Source organism: Dromaius novaehollandiae, chromosome 8 (genome assembly GCF_036370855.1).
Source record: "Dromaius novaehollandiae isolate bDroNov1 chromosome 8, bDroNov1.hap1, whole genome shotgun sequence".
Taxonomy (NCBI): Eukaryota; Metazoa; Chordata; class Aves; order Casuariiformes; family Dromaiidae; genus Dromaius; species Dromaius novaehollandiae.
Window position 1 is genome coordinate 25,824,004 of NC_088105.1, and position 26,856 is coordinate 25,850,859.

Here is a 26,856-nt window from a genome sequence, read left to right on the forward strand (position 1 = left end):
ATGAGGGGAATCATATTAGCCCTTGCATTCACCCTTGTGGGTAAGCTTACTTTTCCCTTCTTCATTTGTCTTTCCTGGAATTTCCTGGAGTTTGGTGAAAACAATTAGATTCGGACTGAATGTTACTCATGTGTCTTTCTCATCTCTTTCTGCAGGTAGCCAGAAGTTTGACATCGGTAAGTAAATTTACAAGCTTCTTCAGTGACTTTGTTTTGACAACTATTTATTAGAATATGCTTACAACTATTGTGAAAATGGCTATTATTTCCCACAGACCCTGGATTTAGTAGCAGAAAGAGTTACATTTACAGCTACGAAGGCTCTATGTTAAATGGGCTTCAAGAAAGAAGTTTAGCCAGAGCTGGCTTGCGCTTGAGCAGCAAACTAGAGATCAGTGGGGTATCGGAGAATACCTATCTCCTCAAGGTACAGTGTCTTGTTCCAAAGAAAACGCACCAAACAATCCTGAGTTATAAATCACATTTAAATAACTAATCTGTGTTGTAAGAAAGCTGTAGGAAACAATACTGAAGACTTAGAGCTCTGCAGATTTTAGAAAATGATCTGCAAGCTGAGGTTTCAAAAGTGAGTAGTGATTTGGCATCCAGCCATCTATGGATGTTTGTTTTGCAAATTGTTGGTAGTGTGTGCTTCTCAGAACTTCATATCAGAAACGGAGGTGCATAAATCAGTCATTTTAGGAAATTTTGATTTTCAACACAAGGGACTCAAGCCTACTCTGATTTTAAGATTTGATTCTTTTCTTATCACACATTTCCAACTCCTGTGGGAAGCCAAGACTTAGGTGTGTAAAACTATTGTCATGCAGGCAATTAATAGATGTAGGTTATATTTACACACCTGAAAAAAGTGAAAATCATCAAAAAGGAATGTTTAACAAAGTTTAATATTTGAATAATGCAGTAGAAGGTCTATACGTATGAAATCATACCTCCATTAACACTGGTAGAGATAGGGCCTGACCCATCCTAAATAAATACATTTCAGACAAGTATTTTTAATTGTCTATGTAAGTTATTTACAAATGAGAGCTTTTCATACCCTGAGTTCAATAACAGAGCTCTCAGTGATTTTAGTGGAACTGTAGATCTTCCTTCATTAATGAAGGCAAGAATTCAAAGTTATGAGCTAGAGACTGTGATAGTTTTCATCCTGAAATTGTTATATTGTGTGTAATCCACCAGACTGTCTCTCAGAGACGCCAGTGTAAACTAGCAGTTACTTCACCAAAATAAAATTGCTTCTGATATACATTGTGCCTCTGTACGGGGAAAATATTTTTTATAAATACATAATTCACTGCAAGGTAATTAAAAAATAAAGTTGATATAAGTAATTCACAGCTATGGGTGAAATTTGGCAACGTTTTTTAGTCAAAACAAATTGCCAGTAAACATTTTGGGAGGAGGAGAATTAGAATGCAACATTTTAAACTATATTTTTTTGAAATTTAGAATGAAATACACTTTTTAAATGTTAACTTTCACCTAAAGCAGATTAATATTTACTTTAAGACTAAAACTATGAAGAATTTTATTTGAATCTTTTTTATTATTTTTTCAATCAGCCTTTCCCCCATATAGTTAATGCAAGTAAGACGTTTAAAATCTTACTACCAGATAATGATGATGTGTTAACTGTTTTGTAACATAACGCTACTGAGCCTGCAGAGTTTATCCTTGTTTTAAAATAGTCATGTAAGAGAGGAGAAAATGAACTGCTGTATGCATATCTAAGCCTATATTTGGAAGAAAGAGTATATAACTAATGATGATGATTTTTTTTTCCAATCTGTTTGCATAGTTAGTACCAAAGTAATGTTATTCACAAATAGAAATAAATATATTTTCTAACATTTCCTCTCAGATCCGCTCTCCACAAGTGGAAGAATACAATGGAATCTGGCCCAAGGATCCATTCACTCGATCTTCCAAAATTACCCAAATCGTGTCTTCATGTTTTACCCGACCCTTCAAGTTTGAATACAGTAGTGGAAGGGTTGGAAACATTTATGGCCAAGAAGACTGCCCTGATATGTGTATTAACATAGTGAGGGGAATGCTGAACATGATGCAGATGACCATTAAAAAATCAGCGAATGTGTACGAATTGCAAGAGGTTGGTTTTTTCTTTTCTAAAACTACTTTACTGAAAGGATATATTCTTTTTGGGTGCGCTTCATTCAAGTTCATGTTTATTTGCATCTACTTTCAAACATTCATCATCAAACAGAAAGTCCATTTTCATTCATAGAAGAGAAAATGTACACATATGTGTTGAATCAATTGCTTCTACTGCAATTTTTTTAAGATGTCAATATAATTGCTTTACTTAAAATGCAATACCTTCAAGAAAAAAGAATTATTAGCTATTAATTATTTGTTATATAACTTCCCTGATACAGCTGCTTCATCCATTTTATCTGTTCACTGCTCATATTGATTACTTTTTCATTTGAAATGCAGTTGACGTTTGTTCACGTCTATTTTTTTAGTTCAATAGGATTAAGCATGAGTAATCGTAGCAGATTTCAATACACAATTAAGACTGCTCAAAATATCCTTACCATCATACTGTTCTGTCAGAATCTTCATTCAGTAAATCTTCTCCTGTAATGAGATCCTGATGTAATTAGGAAGTCTAATTATCTCTATTGATCTATGCAGGCTGGAATTGGAGGTGTTTGCCATACAAGGTATGTTATCCAGGAAGACAGGAAGAATAGCCGAGTGTCTGTTACCAAAACCATAGACCAAAACAATTGCCAGGAAAACGTGATGACAAGTATTGGAATGGCTTACATCCGTCCTTGTCCTGTGGACCTGATGGTATGTAAGACCTGAACAGATCTTCCTAATGTCAAGCACAGCCATTCTATTCCCATTCATTCTGTGGATTTCTTTGTCCTCGTTTAGAAAAGAAGGCCCATAAAAGGGACTGCAGCTTTCTCCTACAAACTAAAACAATCAGACAGTGGTACCCTCATAACAGAAGTTGCATCGCAGCAGGTGTATCAGATCTCACCATTCAGTGAACCTACTGGTGTTGCTGTCATGGAAGCAAGGTAGGCCTGGGATGAGATTGCATCAAAAAATTAGAATAATTATAAACTCTAGCAATATTTTTAACCCCCAATTGAAATGAAGTGAGAAATAAGCTCAGTAGTGGTTGGGTAAAGCTACATGTACTCATTACAGGATTTCCCCACCCTTAAAAATTGCGTGAACCATTCTTTATTTGTATCCCTGAACTGAACTTTGCACTGCAATTGTGTGGAAGAAGGAAAACTCTTTCACTCCCTTATGCTATCAGAATGCAATTTTTCTACCATGACTGGCCTGAAAAAGGGCTAATTTATGCTGTCAGGAGGAAGATTGTGCAGATAGAAATAAAATCATTGATCACACAGAATCAGTAGCTCGTCTTCAGGAGACAGCAGTTTAGCTCATCCTCAGAACTGATTTCACTGTGGATAACTCAAACATTGTTTTGTTCCAATAATAAGATTCTACCTATTCATAAACTGTACAATTTTACTGTGATAAGAAAAATGAGTAAAGGCCAAAACCATTATCTTCACAGTGTTACTGAATCAATAAACAGCCAAAGCAGATGGAGAAACATAATGAATTTATTCCGCACATAACACTTGCTGATTTCTCTCTGACTGCTGACAGACAACAGCTTATCTTGGTTGAAGTGAAAAGTGAACGAGGAAGCCCCCAAGATGTTCCCATGAAGAGCCATGGAAGCCTTCGTTACCGTTTCCCATCAGTACTGCCACAGATGCCACTTCAGCTAATCAAGACAAAAAACCCCGAGCAACGGGTATAGAATTCTTAAGTCTTCAAATTGGTTTGCTAATCAAAATTTTAATAAAAAGCAATGTATAATCAGAAATGATTTAATTATGGATTATCTCTCTCTTGGTGTTTTGTAACAGATAGCAGAAACACTGCAACACATAGTCCTGAATAACCAGCAAGATTTCCATGACGATGTCCCATACAAATTCTTAGAGCTTGTCCAGCTCTGTCGGATAGTTAGCACTGATACTCTTGAGTCTTTCTGGAAACAATTTTCAGAAAAACCTCGTTACAGGTATTTGGTTGTATAGCCTTCGAAGAAACTTTTCGTATTTGGAGAAATGAGAGCTAAAATTAAGGATCGTGGTTTTTTTTTTAACCCTGATTGCAGGCGTTGGCTGCTGAGTGCAATTTCTGCAACAGGCACAACAGAAGCACTCAAATTCATAAAGAACAGAATTCGCAGTGATGACCTGAACTATATTCAGACTCTTCTGACTGTTTCTTTTGCTCTCCATTTAATGAAAGCTGATGAAGACACTCTTCCAATAGCAGCAGTGAGTAAATCCATGTGAATCTTTCCTATCAGATAACAATAGAAGTGATAACTGATAATATTTTTTGATTATAAAGTATTTTAGAGCATGGGTTCTCCTCTCATATGTACTAATTTTGTATAAATGCTACTCCATGAATTTCTTTTGGTATTACTTGTGTGAGAGGAGAGTTAAGTCCAGTGTCTTCATTTTGCTATATTGATATGAAACCCCCTCTCCTATAACATCTTCTGATAGTTATTCCCATTTTAGTTTGCTGGGACTGTGTCATGGCTTCTGCACACAAATCTTGGTCCACTTTTATATCTTACTTCTGAAACATAAAGGGTGATTTTTGTGTTTTGTCATTTGAATAGCTCTTTTAATTGAAAAATATTCCTGTAAACTGGAATAAAGTGCTGCAAGTAGAAGTATTACACATCAACTCTTTTCACACTTATTGTGAACAGGGTTTTTCCCATCTCTAGTCAGTTTTCCTCTTCTTAAATAGAAAAAAAAATTGATGCGAGCGTGCATGATTAATGTAACTGAGTTACACATTGTTCTAGGGGTATTCTATTTCTAGATTGACATTTGCCCATAATCTTTGTATTTTCAGCCTGATGTTCAGTTGAGGAAAATCAAAACTGTGCTATATAAACTAATTTAAATATGCTTTTTTAATATTATAACTAATGGGGAATGAAGCTCCTAAATGAAGCTTGCATGTAAAATGTTCTGCAAGGCAATCTAATTTGCTTGGCTGTGAACAATACTCAGTCTGAAATTGCTCCCCTTAGATAAACTCTGATAATTTTCCTGGTCCAGAAGCTATGTCAAGAATTCCTCTTCTTTTGACAGGATTTAGTGACCAGTTCTCGAATTCAGAAAAGTCCCATGCTTCAGCAGGTTGCCTGTTTGGGATACAGTTCTGTCATTAATAGATATTGTTCTCAGACCTCAACTTGTCCTAAAGAAGCTCTTCAGGTTGGTGGCCTTTTCTCAGATTGTTTTTAATAAGCCCATGTAGTAAATGTTAATAAGATGCAGTGTAAAAATAGTAATTGCAGTTACAAATACATATTTCATAGGTCTTCAGAACAAAGGGAATGAATCATTTTACTAATGTAGATATTTGCTTTATCATTGAAAACACCTAAGCTAAAATCTTGAAAGAAGTTATCACTAAATAATTTTATTAAAACCAGTTGCTTTATTGTGATAGGATTTTTCAGTGGGCAAGGGAAACACTTTGGACAACTTGTACATCAGGTAGAAAAGACTGAACTGTGCTTTGTCTATAGCCCCTGCATGACCTGGCAGATGAAGCAATCAGCAGGGGCCGTGAAGACAAAATGAAGTTAGCTCTGAAGTGCATTGGCAATGTGGGAGAACCAGCCAGCATAAAGCGCATCCTGAAGTTCCTTCCAGTATTTTCATCGAGTGCTTCTGATATCCCAGTCCATATTCAGATTGATGCCATAATGTCCTTGAGAAAAATAGCTTGGAAGGACCCCAAAACAGTAAGTAGGAAATGCCAGGGACTTCTTTACTTAATGCATTAGAGATAGAGAATATATACTAATATATAAGGCTAAAGAATTTAAAGGCTCCATGTTTGCAGTTTCAACATGTCTGTTTATTTTTAAGAACAGCACAATACAAGCTTAGATTCCAGCTAAAGTTTTCTGCTAAGCTCTAATAATTGTTAGTCAGTAGGAAGCTTTCAGAAGCATATCAACAGAGTTTCTTTAGTCACCTGGCATAATCAATCAATTCCTGTGCCAGTTATATAGGGTGGAAATATAGCTATCTAAAAGACATATAATTTAAACTGCCTCTATAGTCAAGAGGAAAGAGATATGTTCTATTGTTTTACTAGGCAAAATCTCAACGTTGTTCTTCTGCTTGTTTCTTTTAGGCCCTTTCCTTAAGGTCAGATAAGTCACCACTAACCTCCTGTTTACCACTGAGGGTGCCAGTGTGGCAAGGGCAGGCACGACTTCTGCCTTTCAGATGATTTAGATATCTAAAGGTGTTCTGTGCAACAGCACCCACTCAGACTGTCTTTTGTGAGCTGAAGGTCCTCTTGCAAAAGTGGTCTAAAATGGTAAAGCATGCTCACCAAGTCAGTGGGGTTACTTCAAAAATGAATCTCTCGTTAGCTACAGTTGTTTTCTTGAAAATTATTCACTGACCTTTGAGTGTCAGCTCCTGTAATGCAAAAAGCTATGCTGATACCTTTGATACACGGATATTTCTTTCCAATTCAGTGCCAGCCCCTCTTACTGGCTGCTTGCTCCTATTCTTGAATGTCCCTTCAGTTGTGTTAATAAAAGATTGTGGAACCACACGGTAAACAAGATCAGGGGACTTCTTTTCCACAGGGATAATGACCCCCTCTCCTATTTTTCTTGCAGGTTACATGTGGATCCAGTCTGCAAAACAGAAGCTCTAAATTATTGGTAATTCCACATACTCTTTTCTCTCCACAGGTGCAGGGATATCTCATCCAGATCCTTGCAGACCAGTCACTTCCCCCTGAAGTACGAATGATGGCTTGTGCTGTTATCTTTGAGACGAGGCCTGCCCTTCCTTTAATAACAACCATAGCTAGTGTGGCAATGAAGGAGAGCAGTTTGCAAGTGGCCAGTTTTGTATATTCCCACATGAAGGCTTTGTCAAAGAGTAGATTACCATATATGTACAACATGTAAGTAGAGACAGGAGTGAAATGGGTTATTTTCTGCAAATAATAAATTCTGTTACATTCTTATTAATAAGGACTGCATATGCTGACAAACTGAATCCCATTTGTATTCTTGTGGGGTGCATCTTATATCTGGATGCTGTTACCTGTTCTTATTTTGTTTAGATCTTCTGCTTGCAATATTGCCCTTAAGCTGCTGGCCCCCAAATTGGACAGACTAAGCTATCGATATAGCAAGGTCGTTCGTGTTGGTGGTTACTTTGGTGAGTAAAAGCACTTCAGTGACTGGGAAGTTTTCACTTCAGAAACACATTCTAGAGAAATAACAAGTCCTTTGGAAAAATAATACAAGACATTGTGAATCCCAGCCTGGATTATGTCTAGAAAGGTCATTTAGAATGACTGGCTGGTTGTAAAAAGAGATTATTTTTAATAAGACAAGACATTTGCTAAGATTGATTTCTGTAATGTCTAGTTTATTTCTTCTTTCTGAAAAATGAATCTATTTCTTTTTACAAATTACTTGAGAAGCTTACTCACGTCTCCCAAAAATCCCTTTGCTACAGTAATGTGTACCTGGCATGCTTTAGGTTGGCTGAGTGGTCTCTTTGTGTTCATTGGTTTCCGATTTCATTTCCTTGCTATCCCAACCTTCTGTAATCCTGTAGAAGATTCTGCATTTAAATAACAAATTGAGTTAAACGTGATAGTATATGTTAAAAAGTCCATGAGTGACCGTTTATTAATCTGGGCCTAGACAGTCAAAACCTCTATAATGATGTAATGGTAATGGTAAAAAGCTGCAGAAATAAACCTTGGATGATAAGCAGAGTGGTTAGAAGAAAATGTCTTTTGTTTATTTCAACCCTAGATAACTATAAAGTTGGTATTGCTGGAGATGTCTTTGTTATGAACAGCCCAGGAACAATGTTCCCATCAGCAATAATTTCCAAGTTGATGGCAAACTATGCAGGTTCAGTGGCTGATTTGTTGGAGGTAAATATTTTACTTAAAGCAATAATAGAGCAAATTAAAATGAAATTTGACTACTAAGTTTCCTCCCTGTAAGCGTCTTTCAGACTCTTTTTTCTCATGCTGTTTTGGTAGGTTGGCGTTCGAGTGGAAGGCCTCACAGATGCCATAATGAAACGAAATATCCCATTTGCTGAATATCCCACATACCAAAAGATAAAGGAGCTTGGAAAAACTGTAGGTGTTTTCAGTCATGTAATATGTGGGTTATATGAAGGGGTATTTAGTGAGGCCTGTGGTCTCAATTAAGTCCTGTTCGAAAGACAAATTACCCATCTGATAGCCTGAATATCTCTGAGAAAGAGGGATTGATGGGGGGCTGTAGGAGACATTATTTGTGTAATGTCTGCAATAGCTCCTTCAAATTCCGACTTTGGACTTATTTCCTCACCACCTTATATGTGACTACAGAAGAAGCAAGGGAGGAGACAGGGAAGCCAGACATTGCAGTGCAGGATGTGTGTTTCATGTCTGGCAGGTTTCCCCCTTCCTCCCTTCCATTTACCTAACTTAGTTTACAAGCAGATCTCTTTATCTTCAAGAGAAAAAGTGATTTGTTGCTGTGTTTTTAAACTGGATTTAGTGGTACAAATGGCCCAGACCCTCTGTATTGGAATAAATGGTATTTCATCAGAATACAAAACACTAGACAGGTGGACATTTGTGAAAATCTCAGTGACAGGGAGTAAGTCTGAAATAGTGACACTGTATTATTAACAAAGCAGCAAAGAAACCCAAGTGGCAAAGCAAAATTACAGCAACATTTAGCAACAATTCGTCAGCAACAGTCTTTGTTGCCCTGTTAAGGAACTTTGCTTCTTTATCTGTTTCCTAGCTGCTAGGGTGGAAAGAGCTGCCGACAGAAACCCCCTTGATATCAGCCTACTTGAAAATACTTGGCCAAGAGTTGGCCTATGTCAACATCAACAAGGAAGTCCTGCAACAGGCTGTGAAGGTACCAAGGACCCCTACTTTCCTTTGCAAGATTTGACACCATTATCTAACCTAACCTAACTTCTTGGCTCTCTATTTTACTGTAGACTATAGTAGAACCTGCTGATAGAAACACAGTGTTGAAGAGAATCACCAGTCAAATACGCAATGGCATTGCAGGACAATGGACACAGCCAGTATGGCTTGGAGAGCTTCGATATATTGTCCCTAGCTGCATTGGTCTGCCACTGGAATATGGATCATACACTACTGCTCTGGCACGTGCTGCAGTGAATGGTGAGTTGGGAAGTACAAGATCTGTTGTACTAGCTCTGAGTACCAGATGAGAAGGACAGACTAAGAGAGGCTGGAGAAAGAAGTGGGAAACAAAAAGTTAGAAGACGAGCTAATTTTTGTGGTGCCTTAAAATACAGGAGGTGAGGTAGTAAAGATATTTCAAGAGAAGCTGAACACAGCTGAAGTAGCAGATGTGTCAAGTGATTTCTGCATCATATTTGAATGGATTGAAGACAGAGGATATAAGGATATCTGGGAAACCAAAGAGAGAAAGGTTACGACATTCAAGGCCAGAAATAATGAAAGCTGTATGGGGAGTTGGCTACAGAAATAGGAAGGAGGGGGTGGCTCCCAAGCAAAATGTACACATAGACTAACTACAATTCAATGGTGACAGAGAAAATGCAAGACAACCTAGAAGAACTATCAGTAACATTAGAGAAGGCAGGAAGAGGGCTTGTGAGAAGAGACAGTGTTCTACTTTAGATGGAATGAATATGCAAATATGAATTAGCAAGAGGTTATTTCAGTGATTGTACAGTTTTGCAGCGGACTTTTACCTTGGGCAACATTCTTTGACTCTTCCTTATGCTGACACAATGAGCTTCTCAAGTTGACTGTACTACAGGTGAGAAGGAATTTTATTTTGCTTTTGGTTTGCTTCATGTTAGCTTCACTGAGTGGCCATTTTTATTCCAGATGGTGAAGTTCCCTACCACAGGCAGTTGTGAATGTTAAAGTTTATATGGGTTAAAGAGGAGATTGAAAAAGGTCATGAAAGAGAAACATGAGAGAGAGGGTTACTAAATAGACCATATGTGGCTCAGGAAATCTTGGAGCTGAAAAATGGTTGGAGGCTGGAAGAGTGTAAGGATGAAGTATATAAACATGCCCACTTTTTACAATTCTTCATGAATTTACTCTTGGCTGCTCTTTTGTTGTTGTTGTTGTTATTTTGTTTTAATAGCATATTTGTACCTGCCTCCTCCCCCCCACCCTCCTTTTCTTTTTTCTTTTTTTTTAGGGGGGAATAGCCTCCCTGTAGCCAAATTGGGGAGATAGGGACTGGGCAGACAGGCTATGAAGTGGATGAAAAGCTGGCTGGACTGCTGAACTCAAAGAGTAGTCAACAATTAAGACTAATTGGTGGGTTGTTATGAGTGACATTACTCTGTTGTCAGCACTGTGCAATGTCTTTGTTAATAATCCGAAATTTGGAAAAGAAGGCACCCCCAGCAAATCTGTGGATGACACCAGTTTGGTGGAAATAGTCAATGCGCTGGAGGGTTGGGCTGCCGTTTCGGGAGACTTTGACGAGATGGAGAAATGGCCTGACAAAAGCATGCTGGAATTCAACAAAGTCACATGCAAAGTCCTTTAGCTGGGATGGAATAACCCATGCAACTGTATAGGCTGGGCATCACCCAGACAGAAAACGGCTTTGCAGAAAAGGGCCTTGGGAGTTTCCCAGTGGACAAGCTGATTGTGAAGTAGCAGTGTGCCCTTGTGGCGATGAAGGCCAACTGCATCCTGGGTTGCAAGAGCAAGAGCAGAGGCAGCAAGGAAGTGATTATTCCCATCTATGTGACACATTTGAGGCCGCATCTAGAGTAGTGTGTGCAGTTTCGGGTCCCCAGTTTGAGAAAGACATTGACAGACTGGAGCAATCCAGCAGCAGACCACCAAAACGGTTGGGGGCTGAAACACTTGACATATGAGGGAAGATTGAGAGAGCAGAGTTTGTTTAGCCTCAGAAAGAGAAGGCATGGGGAGATCTACTTGCTGTCTTTAACTACCTAATGGGAGGCTACAGAGAAGACAGAGCCAGACTCTTCTTGGAGGTACGCAGTGAAAGGGCAAGAGGCAATAGACAGAAGTTGCAACAAGGGAAACTCCAGCTGGTGTAAGGAAAAAAAATGCCACAATGAGAGTGGCTAAGACCTGGGACAGAGATCCAGGCAAGTTGTGAAATTTTCATCATTGGTGATATTCAAAACAGCAATATGATCAGTCTCAGAACTGATCAGATATCCATTGATATAGATGGTTCAGTGCTGATTTCTTCCTTCCTCCATTAAAAGGAAGATAGTCTAGTCTGTGATGTGACTTTGCAGAGGCACTGAAGTGAGCTTGCTCAGTCACACTGGATTAGAGCACAGAATATCCCACTCTTGCTCTTGAACAGACGGATTCTTCCCATGGATGAGATCCTCTGATATTTTTCCAGCTCTCCAGGTCAGGTTTCTCATATCCATATTCCAATGACACTTTCCTCTTGCATTTTCCAAAGCCAGATCAATCTTGCTGTCATGGCCACTATTGCAGACAAGACACTGGGAGAGAAGGACCTTGGACCAACCCTCGATGGCCATTCTTATGTTCTTAGCAAGGACAGACCATATCCTTGAGCACAGTAAATGTGCTGTTAAGTTCCCTGCTTTTTGGTGCTGAAAGTTGTTTTAGGTCTTCTGTTGTATACAAGTCCTGCTATCTCATTAGCATTTTTCTTTGCCTTTTTCTTAGTATTTTCAGTCTCTCTCAATAAGCTGTCAGAACGGAATGTATAGTCCCCAAAGACAGCATACTGTTGCTCAGTAAAATGTCACTCTGTTGCCTTTTGCAGTTGTCATCCCTTTTAGTGTTACCACATATTCTTTTTGTTGTCTCTTTCTCTGACTGTTTCACTCTCTTCTCATTTGCTACATGCTTCCCTCCTTTCACTCTGATAGTCTTGGATGTTCAGAGTCCATCAATATATGTAAGACGTTCAGACTCCAACTTTGATTCTGAGTCTGCTTCACTTGCTGACAAGTCCACTGGATGCAGCAGTTTTTCAGGTTCATGCCAGAATGCATTTTGCCAGTATGCACCAACTCTGCTTTTTGAGTCTGTTGCATGTCATTTGTTGGCACATTGTTTCCACAGAAATCGTAGAAGATTTCCAGGCTCTTTGTAATTTTTTCCTATCTATTATTACTTCTACAAAAGAAACTATTTACCCAAGGCCAACAGCTTTTTCATCATTTTTCTTCCAAGTCATAAGGAAAGAAAATTATTACCCAAAGTTCTAGAATATAGTAGTGAGGTTGCCCACTATTCAATTCTGTCTTCTGGAGCCAGATGTTTCTAAAATGTTTATGTTATGCTAATTAACAAGTTTTCAATTTGGGACAACACTTTACTTACCATACTTTTATGCCCATTTTCAGTATGTTACACCAGAACCTTTACCTACAGAATACAATTTTCATATATTGTATTCAACATTTTTCATATTTGAAGAAGAGCTCATGTACCCAAAAGTTTGTCTTATTTTACAGCCATATTCTTTGGACCAATAAAAAATATAAGCTCTTCCTGAAAACAGTGCTTTCCTTACGTTCAAGTCTTTGCTTTCACTTTTACTATTTTTAAATGTTGTTCTGTCTTTTGCAGTTGATGGAAAGATGACCCCCCCTTTAAGTGGAGATTTCAGACCTTCCCAGTTGCTTGAATCCACCATGCAGATTCGGTCTGACATAAGCCCAAGGTATGGCAGGTTTCTAAGACTTTAGGTATTGATGGAGGTCATCCATAGAAAGAGAGTACTCCATGTTAAAAAAACCACATATTCTTACATATACAATATACACAAATACATATGCATACAAAATACATATTATTACATACGACCACTTCACTCTGTTTCAGCTTATACATACATACAGTGGCAACAATGGGTGTCAATACTGAATACTTTCAACATGCTATTGAAATTCAAGACAAGGTCCAGACAAGAGCTCCAGTGAAGTTTGATGCCAAGATAGACATGAAATCAAAAAATGTTAAGATTGAAACAGCTCCATGCCGTGAGGAAACTGAGATAGTGATTGGAAGGTACAGTAGTATTGCTTCAGAATATGTCCTGGTTCTCTTTTCTTTTTCTGAAGCCTTATGAAGTTCACTCTTTACTGCTATCTTACAAAAGTTTCTAGATGTGCAGTGTGACTTTTCAGGTATATAGCATAACCTTTAGGTTAACTTAGCTTAATTTTTATTTTAATTTTGTTTTAAACAAATGCCTCTCAGATATTGGAAATTTGTTTAAATTTACCTAGACTTTGAAAACTTCCTGTGATATAAGGAACTGATGTCCCTTATGACCTCTTATTTGTCTCTCGTAGGTATTTATAAATATAGTTACCTATACATTTCCTATATTCAAACATGATTTTATGATGTGACAATCCACCGACAGGGACATGACTCATTTAATCCAAAGACATGGGGCTGATACCATTTAGCATTTTTTGTACCTATCTCCACAGACATAAGGCTTTTGCTGTATCAAGAAATATAGGAGAACTAGGTGTAGAAAAGAGGACCTCAATTCTCCCAGCAGATGCTTCATCAAATATTGTGGAAGAACCTTTCAAACCATCAGAGAGAACTTCCAGGGAAGGTGTCACAATGGTAACCTTTTTTTGCTTGTATAGTAATAATTACCCCATCCATGCTGTACACATCTGCAGTTTTACCTATGATGTGTTCCCAGTGTTATTCACATGCTTATCTCCAATGCAGCAAGGGGCTGACAGCATGCCAAGGAAACATTCCTATAGCTCTCAAGAGGATCTTCACCATGGCACAGGAAGAAAAACACATAAACGAGACATTTGCATCAAACTACATCGTCTTGGTTGTCAGCTCTGCTTTTATGGAAGATCACGAGATGCCAGTTTCATAAAAAATACGTATTTGCACAGATTAATTGGAGAACATGAGACCAAAATAGTTTTGATGCCAGGTACAATATTGAGCACAAGCCCTTTCTGCTTATGTTTGTCAGTGCAGCCTGAAATAGTATAACCTTCTAATGCATGTGATTGGTGTGTAGTTCAAACAGATGCTGATATTGACAAAATACAGCTGGAGATTCAGGCAGGATCCACAGCAGCTTCCAAAATAATTGACGTGGTAAGCTCAGGGTCTGAGGAAGAGGATGCATCCTCTCCATATGAGGACATTCAAGCTAAACTAAAGAAGATTCTAGGCATTGAAAAAGTGTTCAAGGTAAGAGACTGGAGCGGGGGGCGGGGGGGGGGGGGCGGGGAGAATATTTTCCAACAAATGAACTCAGGGGCTTGAAGCAGAGAACTGACATGGGACAGCAAGGCTGGGCTGCCAATGAAAGGCCTGTCAAAAAAAAGTGCTTTCACCTGCCAGTGAAAGACTGGTTCGCCAGTGCTAGGCCTGGAGGGGACCCATGGGATGCATCCAGCAGAGGCTGGTCCTCTGTGCTGGGGTGGCTTTTGGCTGAGACGAGTGGGCCTTAATGAGTTCTGGCGCAGCTTCTGCAGTGAGTGGGGCAAGGAAGTTGTGTTTCTTTGCAAGGCTGCACTGGGAAGCTTGTCTGATACCCAGAGATAATGTACTTTGTAAATACAGAATCAGATGTATCCCTGCTCTTGCTTTTCCCTTTGAACCGTTTTGCAGGTCACAAATAAAACACGACACCAGAAGAGGCCTTCTAAGAAAGAAAACACCATGTTAACAGATCTCAGGACAGACCCCAGTGCAAAAACTCCCTCTGACTCATCTTCTTCCTCCTCTGCTGTCTCCTCTTCTTCCTCATCATCTGCTTCCTCTCCTGATCATAAAAAGCCTGTGGATGGAGATGAGAATGGTGAAATAAAGCAAGCTAGAAACAAAGATACAAGCAGCAAAAGCAGCAGCAGCAGCAGCAGCAAGAGCAAGAGCCACAGCAGCAGCAGCAAAAGCAGTAGCAGTGGTAGCAGTAGTAGGAGCAGCAGCAGCAAAAGTAGTAGCAGTGGTAGCAGTAGTAGGAGCAGCAGCAGCAGCAGCAAAAGCAGCAGCAGTAGTAGCAGTAGTAGGAGCGGCAGCAGCAGTGGTAGCAGTAGTAGGAGCGGCAGCAGCAGCAGCAGCAGTGGTAGCAGTAGTAGTAGCAGCAGCAGCAGCAAAAGTAGTAGCAGTGGTAGCAGTAGTAGGAGCAGCAGCAGGAGATCAGTGAGCCACCATAGCCATGGCTATCACTCGGGACATCTGAATGGCAGCAGTAGCAGCAGTAGCAGCAGCAGCAAGTCAGTGAGTCACCATAGCCATGGGCATCATTCAAGACATCTGAAAGACGACAGCAGCAGCAGTAGCAGCAGCAGCAGCATGTATTCCAAAATAAGGGTAACTCATGTTTGTCAGTAAACTGATTGATGCTGCTAATGTTTGTGAATCACATTCCTGAAGTCAGCTGGCTTTGCATCTTAAATCAGGAAATTATGATAGCAATATAAAATTGCAAAATTATTCTGCAATCACACCTGCAATCACTTGGCTCAGATGTCTACTTTAAAACATCTCAGAAGTTTCCACAACTTTGTTGAAACTTTTGTTATAGACAAGCAGCCAATTTTTGCTGACTTAATACATTCTCTCAATAGATGTTGCATGTTACTGTCTTAATTTTGGGGTAAGAACATTAATGTTTCTATAGAAGCTATTTCAAGGCTTGCACTGTGTGTCTGTGACTGAGCATACAGAGCTGTGTATGAATGTTAATTAGTGAAATCCCTGCTTAATTCCCACTTCTCAGATTTCAATGCAATTGTGGCATTTCTTCTGAGGCTTTTCATCTTATTTTTATTATTTCCAAAGGGAGATCATGAAATTTATCACTATCGTTTTAGATCAGCACACAGGCAAGAGGTGAGTTTTCTTTCCTCAGTAGATGAAGTTTGGAATCTACCAGAAGTTAAATGAAAACCTTAAGGACCCGTTACTGTCTTTGTTGAAGAAAATTACAATGTTGATAATATTTAGAACACCAAATTGATTGTGGCAGTTCTTCTGAGATGTGTAAAGACAGAAAGCAACGTACTCCTTTGTGTTGTGCTCATGATGCCATTTGTGACTCTGCAAAGTAGATGCAAAGCTCTACCAAAGCAGCACAAGGAACTGGGGATGCACACTTTCAAGGAACAGCAGTCCTATCATCAAGAGCTTGAGTACTTTGGCATCTTTGGTTGGAAACACTGTTGATATACATTGGAATAGCTATACTGACAAATATGGGAGGATCTTATTTTATGTTACTTTAGTTCACCAGAAAATTCTTACTTGGTCTAATCCAGCTAGGAGCAGTGATCAATAGTTGTGATCAGTGCTTCTTAGAAAGTAAAATGCTCAGCTGCATGTGTCCATCCCTTCAGTAGATCAGGCCCTTCCAGAAATAAAATGAATCAGGTCCGGTCTTTTATACTGAACCAGGAGACTGGTTCTATTTGGCTTGCCCTGCTCCAGAGTCTTTGCAAAGAGGGAATTCTCATCTAGGTTTGTTCCTTAACTGTCTGTTCCGGGGAGTCAGATATATATGGGTAAATGAGATTTGATAGCACTAGACTGCATGTAGTAAGCAGGACAAAGCATATTGTATTGCAAATCATTGAGCAGCTCAGTGCTGGAATGCATATTTATCAACCATAAGTGCTGTGACAGAGAATATTTTGCAGTGCTGTCTAGAACAATTTCTTCAAACAAACTTTTAAGTTACCGTCTTGAGCATGATGTGTTTTCTTCTTGCAGTTCCCAAAAAAGAAAGTCCCAGCTGACCAACATAGCAGCATGTACTCATCCACGAGATCCAGTTATGCCACATCCCGAGCCGCTTCCCAGGTTAGTTGCATAATCTTTAGGGGTTTCTGAGAGCTTGGAAGAATGGCAGGGTGGCTGTGCATTTGCAGTGATTGTACAGCTAGGATAATGGTAAGAGAGGAAAAACAACCTTTCATGTCTTAGATATTGAGAGTGAGACACTATGGGTCCCCAATACACTTTCCCCTGCAGTGAGGCAAGGATCCCTCTTGCCTGGAGTTCAGCACCACAACCCTTCCCTCACTGGGCCACCCTGCCTGACAGATGCCTGCGTAGACTCATCTTGTGACCCCTGCAACCAGAGGGAAGCTGAGGTATTGCATGGCCAGTGCAAGGACACCAGCAGTGGAGGCCAAGGCTGAGAGTAGCCTCAGCAGAAGACTCCATCTCCAGAGATGACATGTAGCACCCTGGCTCCTCACCAGCACAAACCCTGGTGCACGAGGACTTTCTGTCTGGGGAGAGGTGTAACAACGAAGAGAAGGAATTGTGAATTACAGCACACTTGGGGCCCTTCTGTCAAAGGGGGAAGTTCTTGCAAAGAGATGGTCCTGGATTATATTTTGTGCTAGAGTGCCATACGGACATTGAAGCTCATGCCCGCCTCACAGAGCTTACAGCTGGAGTGTGAAATGACAGGCAATAGACTAAGATAGAGACAGAAAAACAAAAAGACACTGGTTGAGGGATGGTATTGTTGTGAGAATGAGTGATGAGTATAACTGACAGCTTATGATATGTTAAATATAACCACTTTCTTTCATTCCCAAGCAGATATATTAGTAATAATAATGTAACCTAAATCCTATAACCCTTGCTCTGTCCTAATGATACAAATATTTCCGTGGTATCAGCTGTAGCTGAGTAAATGTCACAAATTTTTGCTTGTATCAAACATGATGATAGACATATAAGATCCATCTGTGGGTGTACAAACTCATGCACCTAAGATGTGCATGAGAGTTTGTGGATGTATGTATTTGTGGTATGCATGCTGGTATATATTTGCAGTTCATCCATCCAGATTCTGCATGTAAAATGTTCCATAGTAACTCCTTCATATTGACATTCTTTGCATACTTTCCCTCCCCTTGTTCTTAGCCTAAGTTTTTGGGAGATGTAAAAACACCAGTATTAGCCGTTTTTCTGCATGGCATTCAGAGCAATAAGAAGATGGGGGGCCTCCAGCTTGTGGTATACGCTGATATCTACTCCATCAGGCCCCGGATGCAGGTATTTGTGTCAAACCTCACAGATTCAAGCAAGTGGAAGCTCTGTGCTGATGCTTCAGTCCTCAACGCTCACAAGGCAGCGGTAAGGCTCAGAGATAGTTATATACAGCTATAGGCATCACAGGAAACTCATGTTCCATATGTTTGAAAATGGACCACTTCTCTCTCCAAAATAGGCTTATCTGAAATGGGGCCGGAATTGCCAAGACTACAAAATTTCTACTGAGCTGGTAACTGGCCAGTTTGCTGCTCACCCTGCTGCACAAGTGAAATTGGAGTGGCCTAAAGTTCCTTCAAGTGTCAGATCAGTAGCAGAATGGTGAGATTCTAGTCCTCAGTTTCACTCATTCATGATGTTGGTCACCTGGGAAAATCCACATCCACCCATGAGATTCTTGGATTAAAGTACTAGTTATTTTTTATTCTCATATGTTTAAGTTTCAGTACTGTCTTTGCATATAAAAGCTGAGTGGGAGATCATAACCATCCTATAGTAATGTACAGTAATTCTTTATACTGGATATAACTACTGAAAACCGAGGAACAGATTCTTCCTTTCGCTGAACGCTTGATCAGTAAAGCAAAGAGTGGGCATGGTACCCCAACTTTTTACTTTGATAACAGTGATTCTGAAGAAACTGTGTGCTACTTAAACATAGGTGTGAGACAGCCTGTTTTGGATGTACGCTTTTTTTTGCTTCTCTGTTTCACCAGATCCTTCCGTTACGATTTTTTTAAGGTTTTACAAGTTTGTCCCTGGGGCTGCATTTATGCTGGGGTTCTCTGAAAGAATAGACAAGAATCCTTCTCGACAAGCCAGGGTGATCGTGGCTCTAACTTCTCCAAGGACGTGTGATGTTGTTGTCAAGCTTCCTGATGTAAATATGAAATATTATCATCACTCTCCTATTTTCTCCTGATATAAAAATCAGACAGTTGCTTTTTAATTACACTGGATCAATCCTGAGAAAGAAAAGTTAAGTAAAAATCAGTTTGGCTGCAAATGATGAAAACAATGTTTGTTTGTTTTCAGCCTTTTTATGTTTCATCCAAGAATATTCATAGAGTGATTTTGTTCATAGGAGAAGAGAGCGCCATGGGTACTCATAATGAGATGTGTTTTCCTTTGTAGTTGATTCGTAAGTGTTCACCTAGCTACCATTGAAAGGGAATAATTAATTCTCTCCCAAAAAATATCTGAATGATGACCCACACCATGAGAGTACACTGTAAGCAAAAGGAAAAAGCTCATGGACAGTCAGATGAATTCTGTTCTGAATGATATAAATTCTTTGTCAAACAAACAATTGGTTGAAATCAGTTTCCAAATAGGAGAAAAGGCTGATTTGAGCTGTTTGCTCAGAATACCTGGCAAAAGCGTGTTTTCAATGTGCTTTTGAATTCCTTTTCAGATGATCCTCTATGAAAAAGCCATGAGGCTTCCCCTGTCACTCCCTGTAGGTCCAAGGATATCGGCTTCAGAGCTGCAGCCTCCGATCTGGAATGTCTTTGCTGAAGGCCCCTCTGCAGTACTAGAGAATTTGAAAGGTCAGGATTTAATCTGATTCAGAAGCTTGACATCCTCGGTCTCTGGAATTACTTGAGTATCTTCTGAATTTATCTGGGATTATTTGTCTCCAGTTAACAAAGAATTGTTCTGTAGTAATGCTAAGATGGTTCAGATGAGAGAGAATATTGAGCAGATAGTACAGAAATCATCAGTATTTCAGGGAAAAGAAGTCTCAATTGGAAACATTTAAACTTTCTGGCAATCATTTTTGGTTAGATAGAGTAATATGTTTTTCATGCCTTTCTTACAAATCATGGGTGCTTGGTAGCCAAAAGCCCCTGTAATTCTATACAAAAATATCACATAGTGATAAAAATACAGTGCTAAAAATAATGTAGCACTAAAAATAAAACATGCCACTTGTGAATTTCTTTTATGGAGAGACAAATATTCATTGGCATTCTATTTAACCAGCTCGCTGCTCAGTTTCCCGTGACAAGATCACAACCTTTAATGAAGTTCAGTTTAACTACACATTGCCTGCAAACTGCTACCACATCTTGGCCCAGGATTGTAGCTCTGACCTTAAGTTCCTGGTGATGATGAAGAATGCTGAAGAAGCTATAAGCCTTAAAGCAATCAACATCAAGCTTGGCAGTCAGTAAGTAATTCTTAGCCAGACGCTGGGAGTGTGAGGGACTGCATCATCCCAATTTAACATGAGAGGAACTTAGATTTAAGCTTTACTAAAGTGGTTCAGCAACCCCAGGAATTTCAGTGTTTCCCTTATTTACTTTCCATACATATTGAATATGGTGCATATGATGTTATCCTGCATCTTAGGTGACAGGAATACCCCTGATGTACTTCAAGTAGCTGAAACGAGCTAATGCTACAGCCAGTGATACTTAGTGAGCAGGACAGTCATTTTGTCAGCGCGTGCTTATGACTGTGATACAGCCTGGGTACGAACAAGCTCTCTTCTCCTTCAACAGCGAAATTGATATGTATCCTGCCAAGGGGCTTGTGAAACTGGCAATAGATGGGGTGGAGAGCCCCACCACAAATGTTTCATACTCATCTACTGCTGGTAAGTGATGCAGCGTCTATTTTGTTCCATTTTCATATACAGGTTAGGAGAAAGAAAGAGAGAAAAAAAAAATCTATCAAGCAGATTTCATCAGTTTGTACTCAATAAATATTTTTACCTTTAGTTGTAAGGTTAATATTTAAGAACATGCATTTTACTTATTTGCGTATGAGCATTTATAAAGACTGATTAGAGCATGAAGCTCTTGAAATGGCCAAACTAGGCAAGATATAACTAACATAAAGTTCCCTCATTTTTGCAGATTACTGCAGTTCCCACTGGAGTTCCAAATATGAGTTCCAAGTAGAACTTTTTCAAAATCCTCTACTCCTATATATCAGTTTTCCCTGGTCAAAAATTGATTTGTAGGTTTAAAATTTGGTTAGCATTCTGAAATCTGCTAAGAATAAATAAGGAGAACTGGATGTATACAGATAAAATCAGCCTGCTTTGTTCTCTCAAAGCAGGAATATTTTTTTCTGTAAAAGGGCACAGTCAGACTTTGTTTCATTCTGTGCTACCCAGTCAAGGGCAATATATAATGCAGGTGTTTCCTGACTGCATAGCTGTAGCATACAAATCAGGCTAAATCTTACTGAAATTGGGTTAGCATCTGCCAGTGCTGAGCTTTGTCCTATTTATAATGTACTTAGTTAGTGTTAACTGTGCTAGAAGTGACTCTAATGACAATCATATTGTTCTTTGTATTTTCTTACTACAATATACTGTAGTCAGGGTCTTGTAGTTCTGCAAAACTGTACAGATGTTATAGGCAGCTTTGTAGTCCTTTCTAGAGATACAATCCAAAGAAAAATGAATAAAGCTGTGATCATTGAAATTTTGTTTTCCAAGTTTTACAAACACCTATTTTCTATATATACACATTTACATTGTTTCGCAGTATGCTTTGCTTCTTCAATAGAACAAATGAAGAATTTAAGGAAAAAGAGCATTCAAAAAAACATGAAAGTTGCTTTTCTCTTTCTGAAGAATGCTATCTTGGGTCTGTTTGTTTTGTTTTCTTTTTTCTTTTTTGTTTCCATTCTAGGTGCTTCTCTGGAGATCCACAGTGAAAAACAAGGGCTTGTACTTGTTGCCCCAGCCTATGGCATTGATAAATTGTACTTCAATGGACACACGTTCCAGGTATAGTTCCTCCTGTACATAAGCTTGCATGTTGAGAAATCTCCATAGGATTCCCTTAAATCTGTATGCATGAGTTCAAGAGTACACAGTGGCAAAGTCAAGTCTGTCCTGGACCCAAAAAACAAAAGGGATGAAGACACTACAGCCAGAATTGCAGCGTCCCCTCTATTTCTGAATAGAAGATGTCAGAATCCATCACAGCTGATAATATCTCAGCCTTACAGTATAGGTGTATAGGAGAATGGGCCTGTGAGCACACAGAGACTGAATCAGTGGCACATTTGCAAGCAGAACCAGGCTTCTCAGCTCCTGTCCCCTGTTCTTATTGCTGTATAATTTTAAAACCAGCAAAGATGCAGCCTTTCTTTTCAGATGAGCAAATGTTTTAAAAGCTGTACTAGGAATGATGTGCAGTAGAAATGTAAGAAATCAGGAAATAGCATTGTGTGATAAATTCTCCATCACCTACTGTGAAAACATCAGCCAGACAAAAGCTTCAGCATCAATAACTTAATAGACTAGGCAGGCAGAGTAGGTTTTAAAGGCCGTAAGAAAGTTAAACACACTGCAGCACCATGGGAGTTTGGCATCTGACTCTGAGACCCTTTTGAATTCTCAGCAAAGAAAGCAAACAAATTTAAATGTTTGTGCATTAATTGTATGTTATACTGGAAGACTCCTCTATAGAAAAAATGTGCTCCATTGGTCTTTTTTTCTTTTTAACTTGAAATGACTTTGACTTTTTGTTTCAAAGATTCAAGTTGCTTTATGGATGGCAGGGAAAACATGCGGCATATGTGGAAAATATGATGCAGAACGTGAACAGGAATATCGGATGCCCAACGGATATCTAGCTAAAGATGCAGTGAGCTTTGCTCATTCTTGGATTTTGGAAGAAAAGCCTTGTACAGGAGGTATATAAGCTCTAATAAAATTAATATGCTATTACTCTACAGTTGTTTAGAAAATGTAGCAAATGTAGCATCTGCTTAGAAAATGTAAAATTTGTAGAAGTTTTGAAAAAAAATTTTAAATGAAGCTTCAATATTAAATTACATTGACTGTAAAAATCATTTGTCATTTTAGAATGGAATGAGAAATTACAAGTCAAGTAAAACAAGCCAGAAAAAAACAAGTCAGTTAAAATGAAATAAGTAAGCTGAAACAAATCTTTGTTTCAGTTTTTAAGTGTTTCAGAAGAAGGTCAGAAAAAAAATGTAAGTGAATAAATGCACATGGAATGTCCTGATTTAAGCAAAACAGCATTTTCCAGCCAATATTTAATCCATCAAAAAATCAGACAGTGATAAGTAATTAGTACCATGACATGATTATTACCTGATTTTTGAACGAGTGCAACCTGCCAAGCAAAGCATTCAAACACATGAGCAGTCCCAGGGTTATTAGGGGAAATACTTACATGCTCAGTGTAAAAATGATACATTTTAAGTGTTTCAGTAAATTGGGATCTTACAGTATACTCAGTTCTGTCAGCTGAGATTATGATGCAGCAGCATGCCATAGTGGAGGGAGGAGAACAAGCACATTGCCTTTATAAAGAAGACTTGTTCTGATGGGAAGGACATGCTCGTTACCTGGAGATAACTTCCACATGTTTAGCTGTACATGAGCCTTAATTCTTTTATGTGTCATTGTAAAAATACTTGGCATCAAACTTGCTTTAGATGGATATGTAGTACACGTTCATGTGCACAACAAAATTCACATGATTGACAGTGACCATACATTTTATTTCCATTTAACACACAATGTTAGGGATTAAAGCTTATAGTCAGGAATGAACTGGGGTCCATTTATCTTCTCACAGACCTGTAGCTGCTAGTCCTGGCATCCAAAATGAGACCAATATTACTGGCTGGCAGCAATGACTTTTAGGTCTCCAGATCCCTGCAAAAATTTTGAGTCAAAATGACAGTGGTAATGGTGTAACTCCTTAGTGATTACTTTATCTGTTCAGAACCATCCCCCCGCACACACATGCACTCCACTACTGGATATTCAAAGCTTTTAAATGTGATTTTGCAGCTATTGAGTGAGCCAGTTTACTTTGCAAAATGTTTATTAGAAAGTATATCAGACTATGTTTCTACATATTCATCTAGAAATAAACCAGTTGCATTTAAAATGAACTTCCTGTAGCTCCATATCTAATTAGCTGATTCGAAAAGCTTATCAGTCAGTGATACTATTTTACTTACGATCACAGTATAGTTTTTAGTAGAGACGGATTGTTTGCAAGTGTGGAACATGGTTGGCAGAGGGAGTAGTCTGAGGAGATCCAAAGATTTTGTACAAAAGAATTTAAAATATCATCAATGGTTCTATTACAGCTTGTAAACTGCAACATTCATTTGTGAAGCTTGAGAAGACAGTTCAGCTTGCAGGCGTAGAGTCAAAATGCTATTCTACTGAGCCTGTGCTACGTTGTATGAAAGGATGTTCCGCCACCAAGACTACTCCAGTAACTGTTGGTTTCCACTGTCTCCCAGCTGGTAAGTCAAAAGAAATCTTACTGAACAGGAGCTGACAAAAGTCAAAACAGCTTGTGCATTGACTCAGTTATTCCACTTGAAACATTTGAGTAAACTGATGTATCCACATTATTGTATGGACTGAAGACCTTTCCATCTTTTCATTAATATATAAATCTTTCTTTAGTGGAAGAGAGGTGTTTTCTTCTATTGAAATTTTTCTATGCTTTTCATGATAGTGACATTTAAAATCTAAACTGAACTCACCTTCATGGTGCTTTGAACTAGCAGGGCAAGGGCAGAGTAACAACTTTGTAATTCATCCGAAAAACTATGTACTGTAGGATGTGGTAGTTCAGCCACATTCAATCATGCGCAGCACCTGAATTGGGACCGCCATCATGTGTATTTTTGTATCTCAGTGCCTTTGGGCCCAAGCCCAAAGCTGATTTAGTCAACAGAAGGGCAAGTGTGGACAGGATTCCTGCCCACCAGTGGGCAGTCTTTTATATAGGTATGCTGTAGATTATAATAGATTAGATAGAGATTATATAAATGATAGGTTGTGTCTGTTTTCAAAGTTGGTTTTTCCTTTAAAGCCACAATATCCCTTTAAAAATGTATTATTAATAAAATTCTACATGGAAGTAGTAGTTTCCAATGTAGAACTGACTTTCTAATTAGCAGGGTTTCCTGGAATATCTCTGCTTGACTTAGTCAGATATAAATATGTATGACAAGGAGAAGCCGAGCCTGGTGTAATTAATGACTAGTGCGTGATAAATGCTGTACCTTGCAAAACTACTTCTGAAATACACTGTTTACCTTTCATTTTTTGTTCACCTTCAGACTCAGCTACCACCGTGGCTGACAAACAGACGAAGTTTGACCAGAAGTCAGAGGATATGCAGGACACTGTTGATGCACACATAGCTTGTTCTTGTGAGGATGAAGACTGTAGTTCATGAAGCTGTACCTTGCAGCCCAGGAGAAAACAGAAACATTTTACTGTTTTTATTGCGTGGTATAAGAAGACTCATCTTCAGCAATGACAGAGATACTAAATTAGGTGCCTGAAGTCCTGTTAAATCTTCCTAAGTAATTTAAAATATTAAACCTTATTATTGTAGAAAGAGTTCTGCCCATAAGTATCTGATTTCATAATAAATCCATGCATGGAAAAATTGATGGAGGCTTCCTTATTTCAGTGGTTATAGAAACAAGGAGGCCTGTGTTACTTCTCCTCATCCCCTATTTTGTAGACTTCTCAAGTCTGTGGCAGCCTGCTGACAATTGTCTGTGTTGGGCCCCACTGGGGATATGGGTTATGTAATGTGGAAGAAGCTGCAGTAACAGACTTCCCCATGTTTCTTCCAGTGTTTTTTTCCCTCATACTGGGATCCTGTGGACTGGGAGTGGGAACTGATCACTTCTGTGTGATGCAGCATACTCTGGAGCAGCAGAGCAGTCACTGCGTGACATGCCAGTGCTGTCATAGGGAACACTAAGGTCAGGGATATAAATCTGACTCTCATACTTCCAACATGCCACTGGACAAGGCTGCTCTAAGGGAGTCAAGATCATATTCCTGATATACCATATACCAAGCTCTCACAGAAGTTAGTGCGAATAAGAGGTATTTGAATATAACGTAGTGGAGTTACCTAACTACAAGACCTGTCAGAACAAGAGTCCAAAGACTGCTGTACTTTCAGTGATACCCCAGCCACCATGCCCAGAATGAGCCCTCTCCGCAGCATCCCTAGGCAGGTGGGCTCTGCCTTCTGCCAGCCGACCACGGGTCTGCATGGGCACGATGAGGGATGTGCTGGTCTGCTGTGGGTGCTGGAGCCCACAGGATTCCACCTGCTCTGGAAGACGCTTTCTGCCTGCCCCTGAGGCCGTGCTTGCAGGCTAAGTGTGCATGCCAAATGGGTTTGTTTTTAAGAGAACTGCCTTAGGAGACTGTGCAGACGTAACCATTGAGGTCAATGTGATTGTTTTCATCAAGGTAGATTAAGCCATAAGGAGTTTTGCACAAATTTCAACAGAAATAGCATTTTATCCTTCATCTGCCTTGATTCATCAGCATTCTCCCAGGTAATACAGGCACATCCAGCCATTTTTATTACTAATCACACATTTATTTTTATATTAAGATCTGCTAGTGCAAAGCAGAATGTTATCTTACTGAGTTGTTAAAAATGTGGGTCTTCAGTAAATTACTTAAAGGATAAACAGCTGGTTGGGGTCTTAAAATCAATAGAAACCAATGAAGCCAAAATAGCACTTAACTATGACCATGTGAAGTGGAGAAGTAATAATTAGTTAATTTTTGAAAACATTTGAGAAAATTCTGTAAAAATTGTGCCGTATTGCTTTCCCCACAGTTTTGGTGTATGAGTTT

General features: G+C 39.1%; 1 protein-coding gene across 1 annotated transcript; it reads left to right on the top strand.

Moving 5' to 3' along the window:
- Positions 1–25,637, top strand: LOC112993149 (vitellogenin-2). The gene is made up of 35 exons (XM_026116521.2): positions 1–40; positions 156–176; positions 275–426; positions 1,888–2,139; positions 2,688–2,849; positions 2,937–3,085; positions 3,699–3,849; positions 3,965–4,122; positions 4,219–4,384; positions 5,225–5,350; positions 5,668–5,886; positions 6,859–7,076; positions 7,239–7,336; positions 7,945–8,069; positions 8,181–8,282; positions 8,941–9,060; positions 9,146–9,335; positions 12,771–12,864; positions 13,026–13,211; positions 13,643–13,787; positions 13,899–14,121; positions 14,212–14,387; positions 14,811–15,512; positions 15,984–16,034; positions 16,911–17,000; positions 18,081–18,293; positions 18,388–18,530; positions 18,951–19,089; positions 19,624–19,759; positions 20,196–20,382; positions 20,717–20,811; positions 21,860–21,957; positions 22,712–22,871; positions 24,309–24,470; positions 25,299–25,637. The coding sequence occupies exons 1-35, from the start codon at positions 1–3 to the stop codon at positions 25,415–25,417; spliced, it is 5,568 nt and encodes a 1,855-aa protein (XP_025972306.2). The 3' UTR covers positions 25,418–25,637.
- Positions 25,638–26,856: the final 1,219 nt, after the last annotated feature.

What these genes read in the sequence shown, in the direction of transcription:
- LOC112993149 (XM_026116521.2), top strand. Translation starts at nt 1, where the DNA reads ATGAGGGGAATCATATTAGCCCTTGCATTCACCCTTGTGG. An exon ending in GTCCTAAAGAAGCTCTTCAG is followed by an intron (nt 5,351 to 5,667) that starts GTTGGTGGCCTT and finishes CTTTGTCTATAG; the next exon opens with CCCCTGCATGACCTGGCAGA. An exon ending in GCATGTATTCCAAAATAAGG is followed by an intron (nt 15,513 to 15,983) that starts GTAACTCATGTT and finishes TTATTTCCAAAG; the next exon opens with GGAGATCATGAAATTTATCA.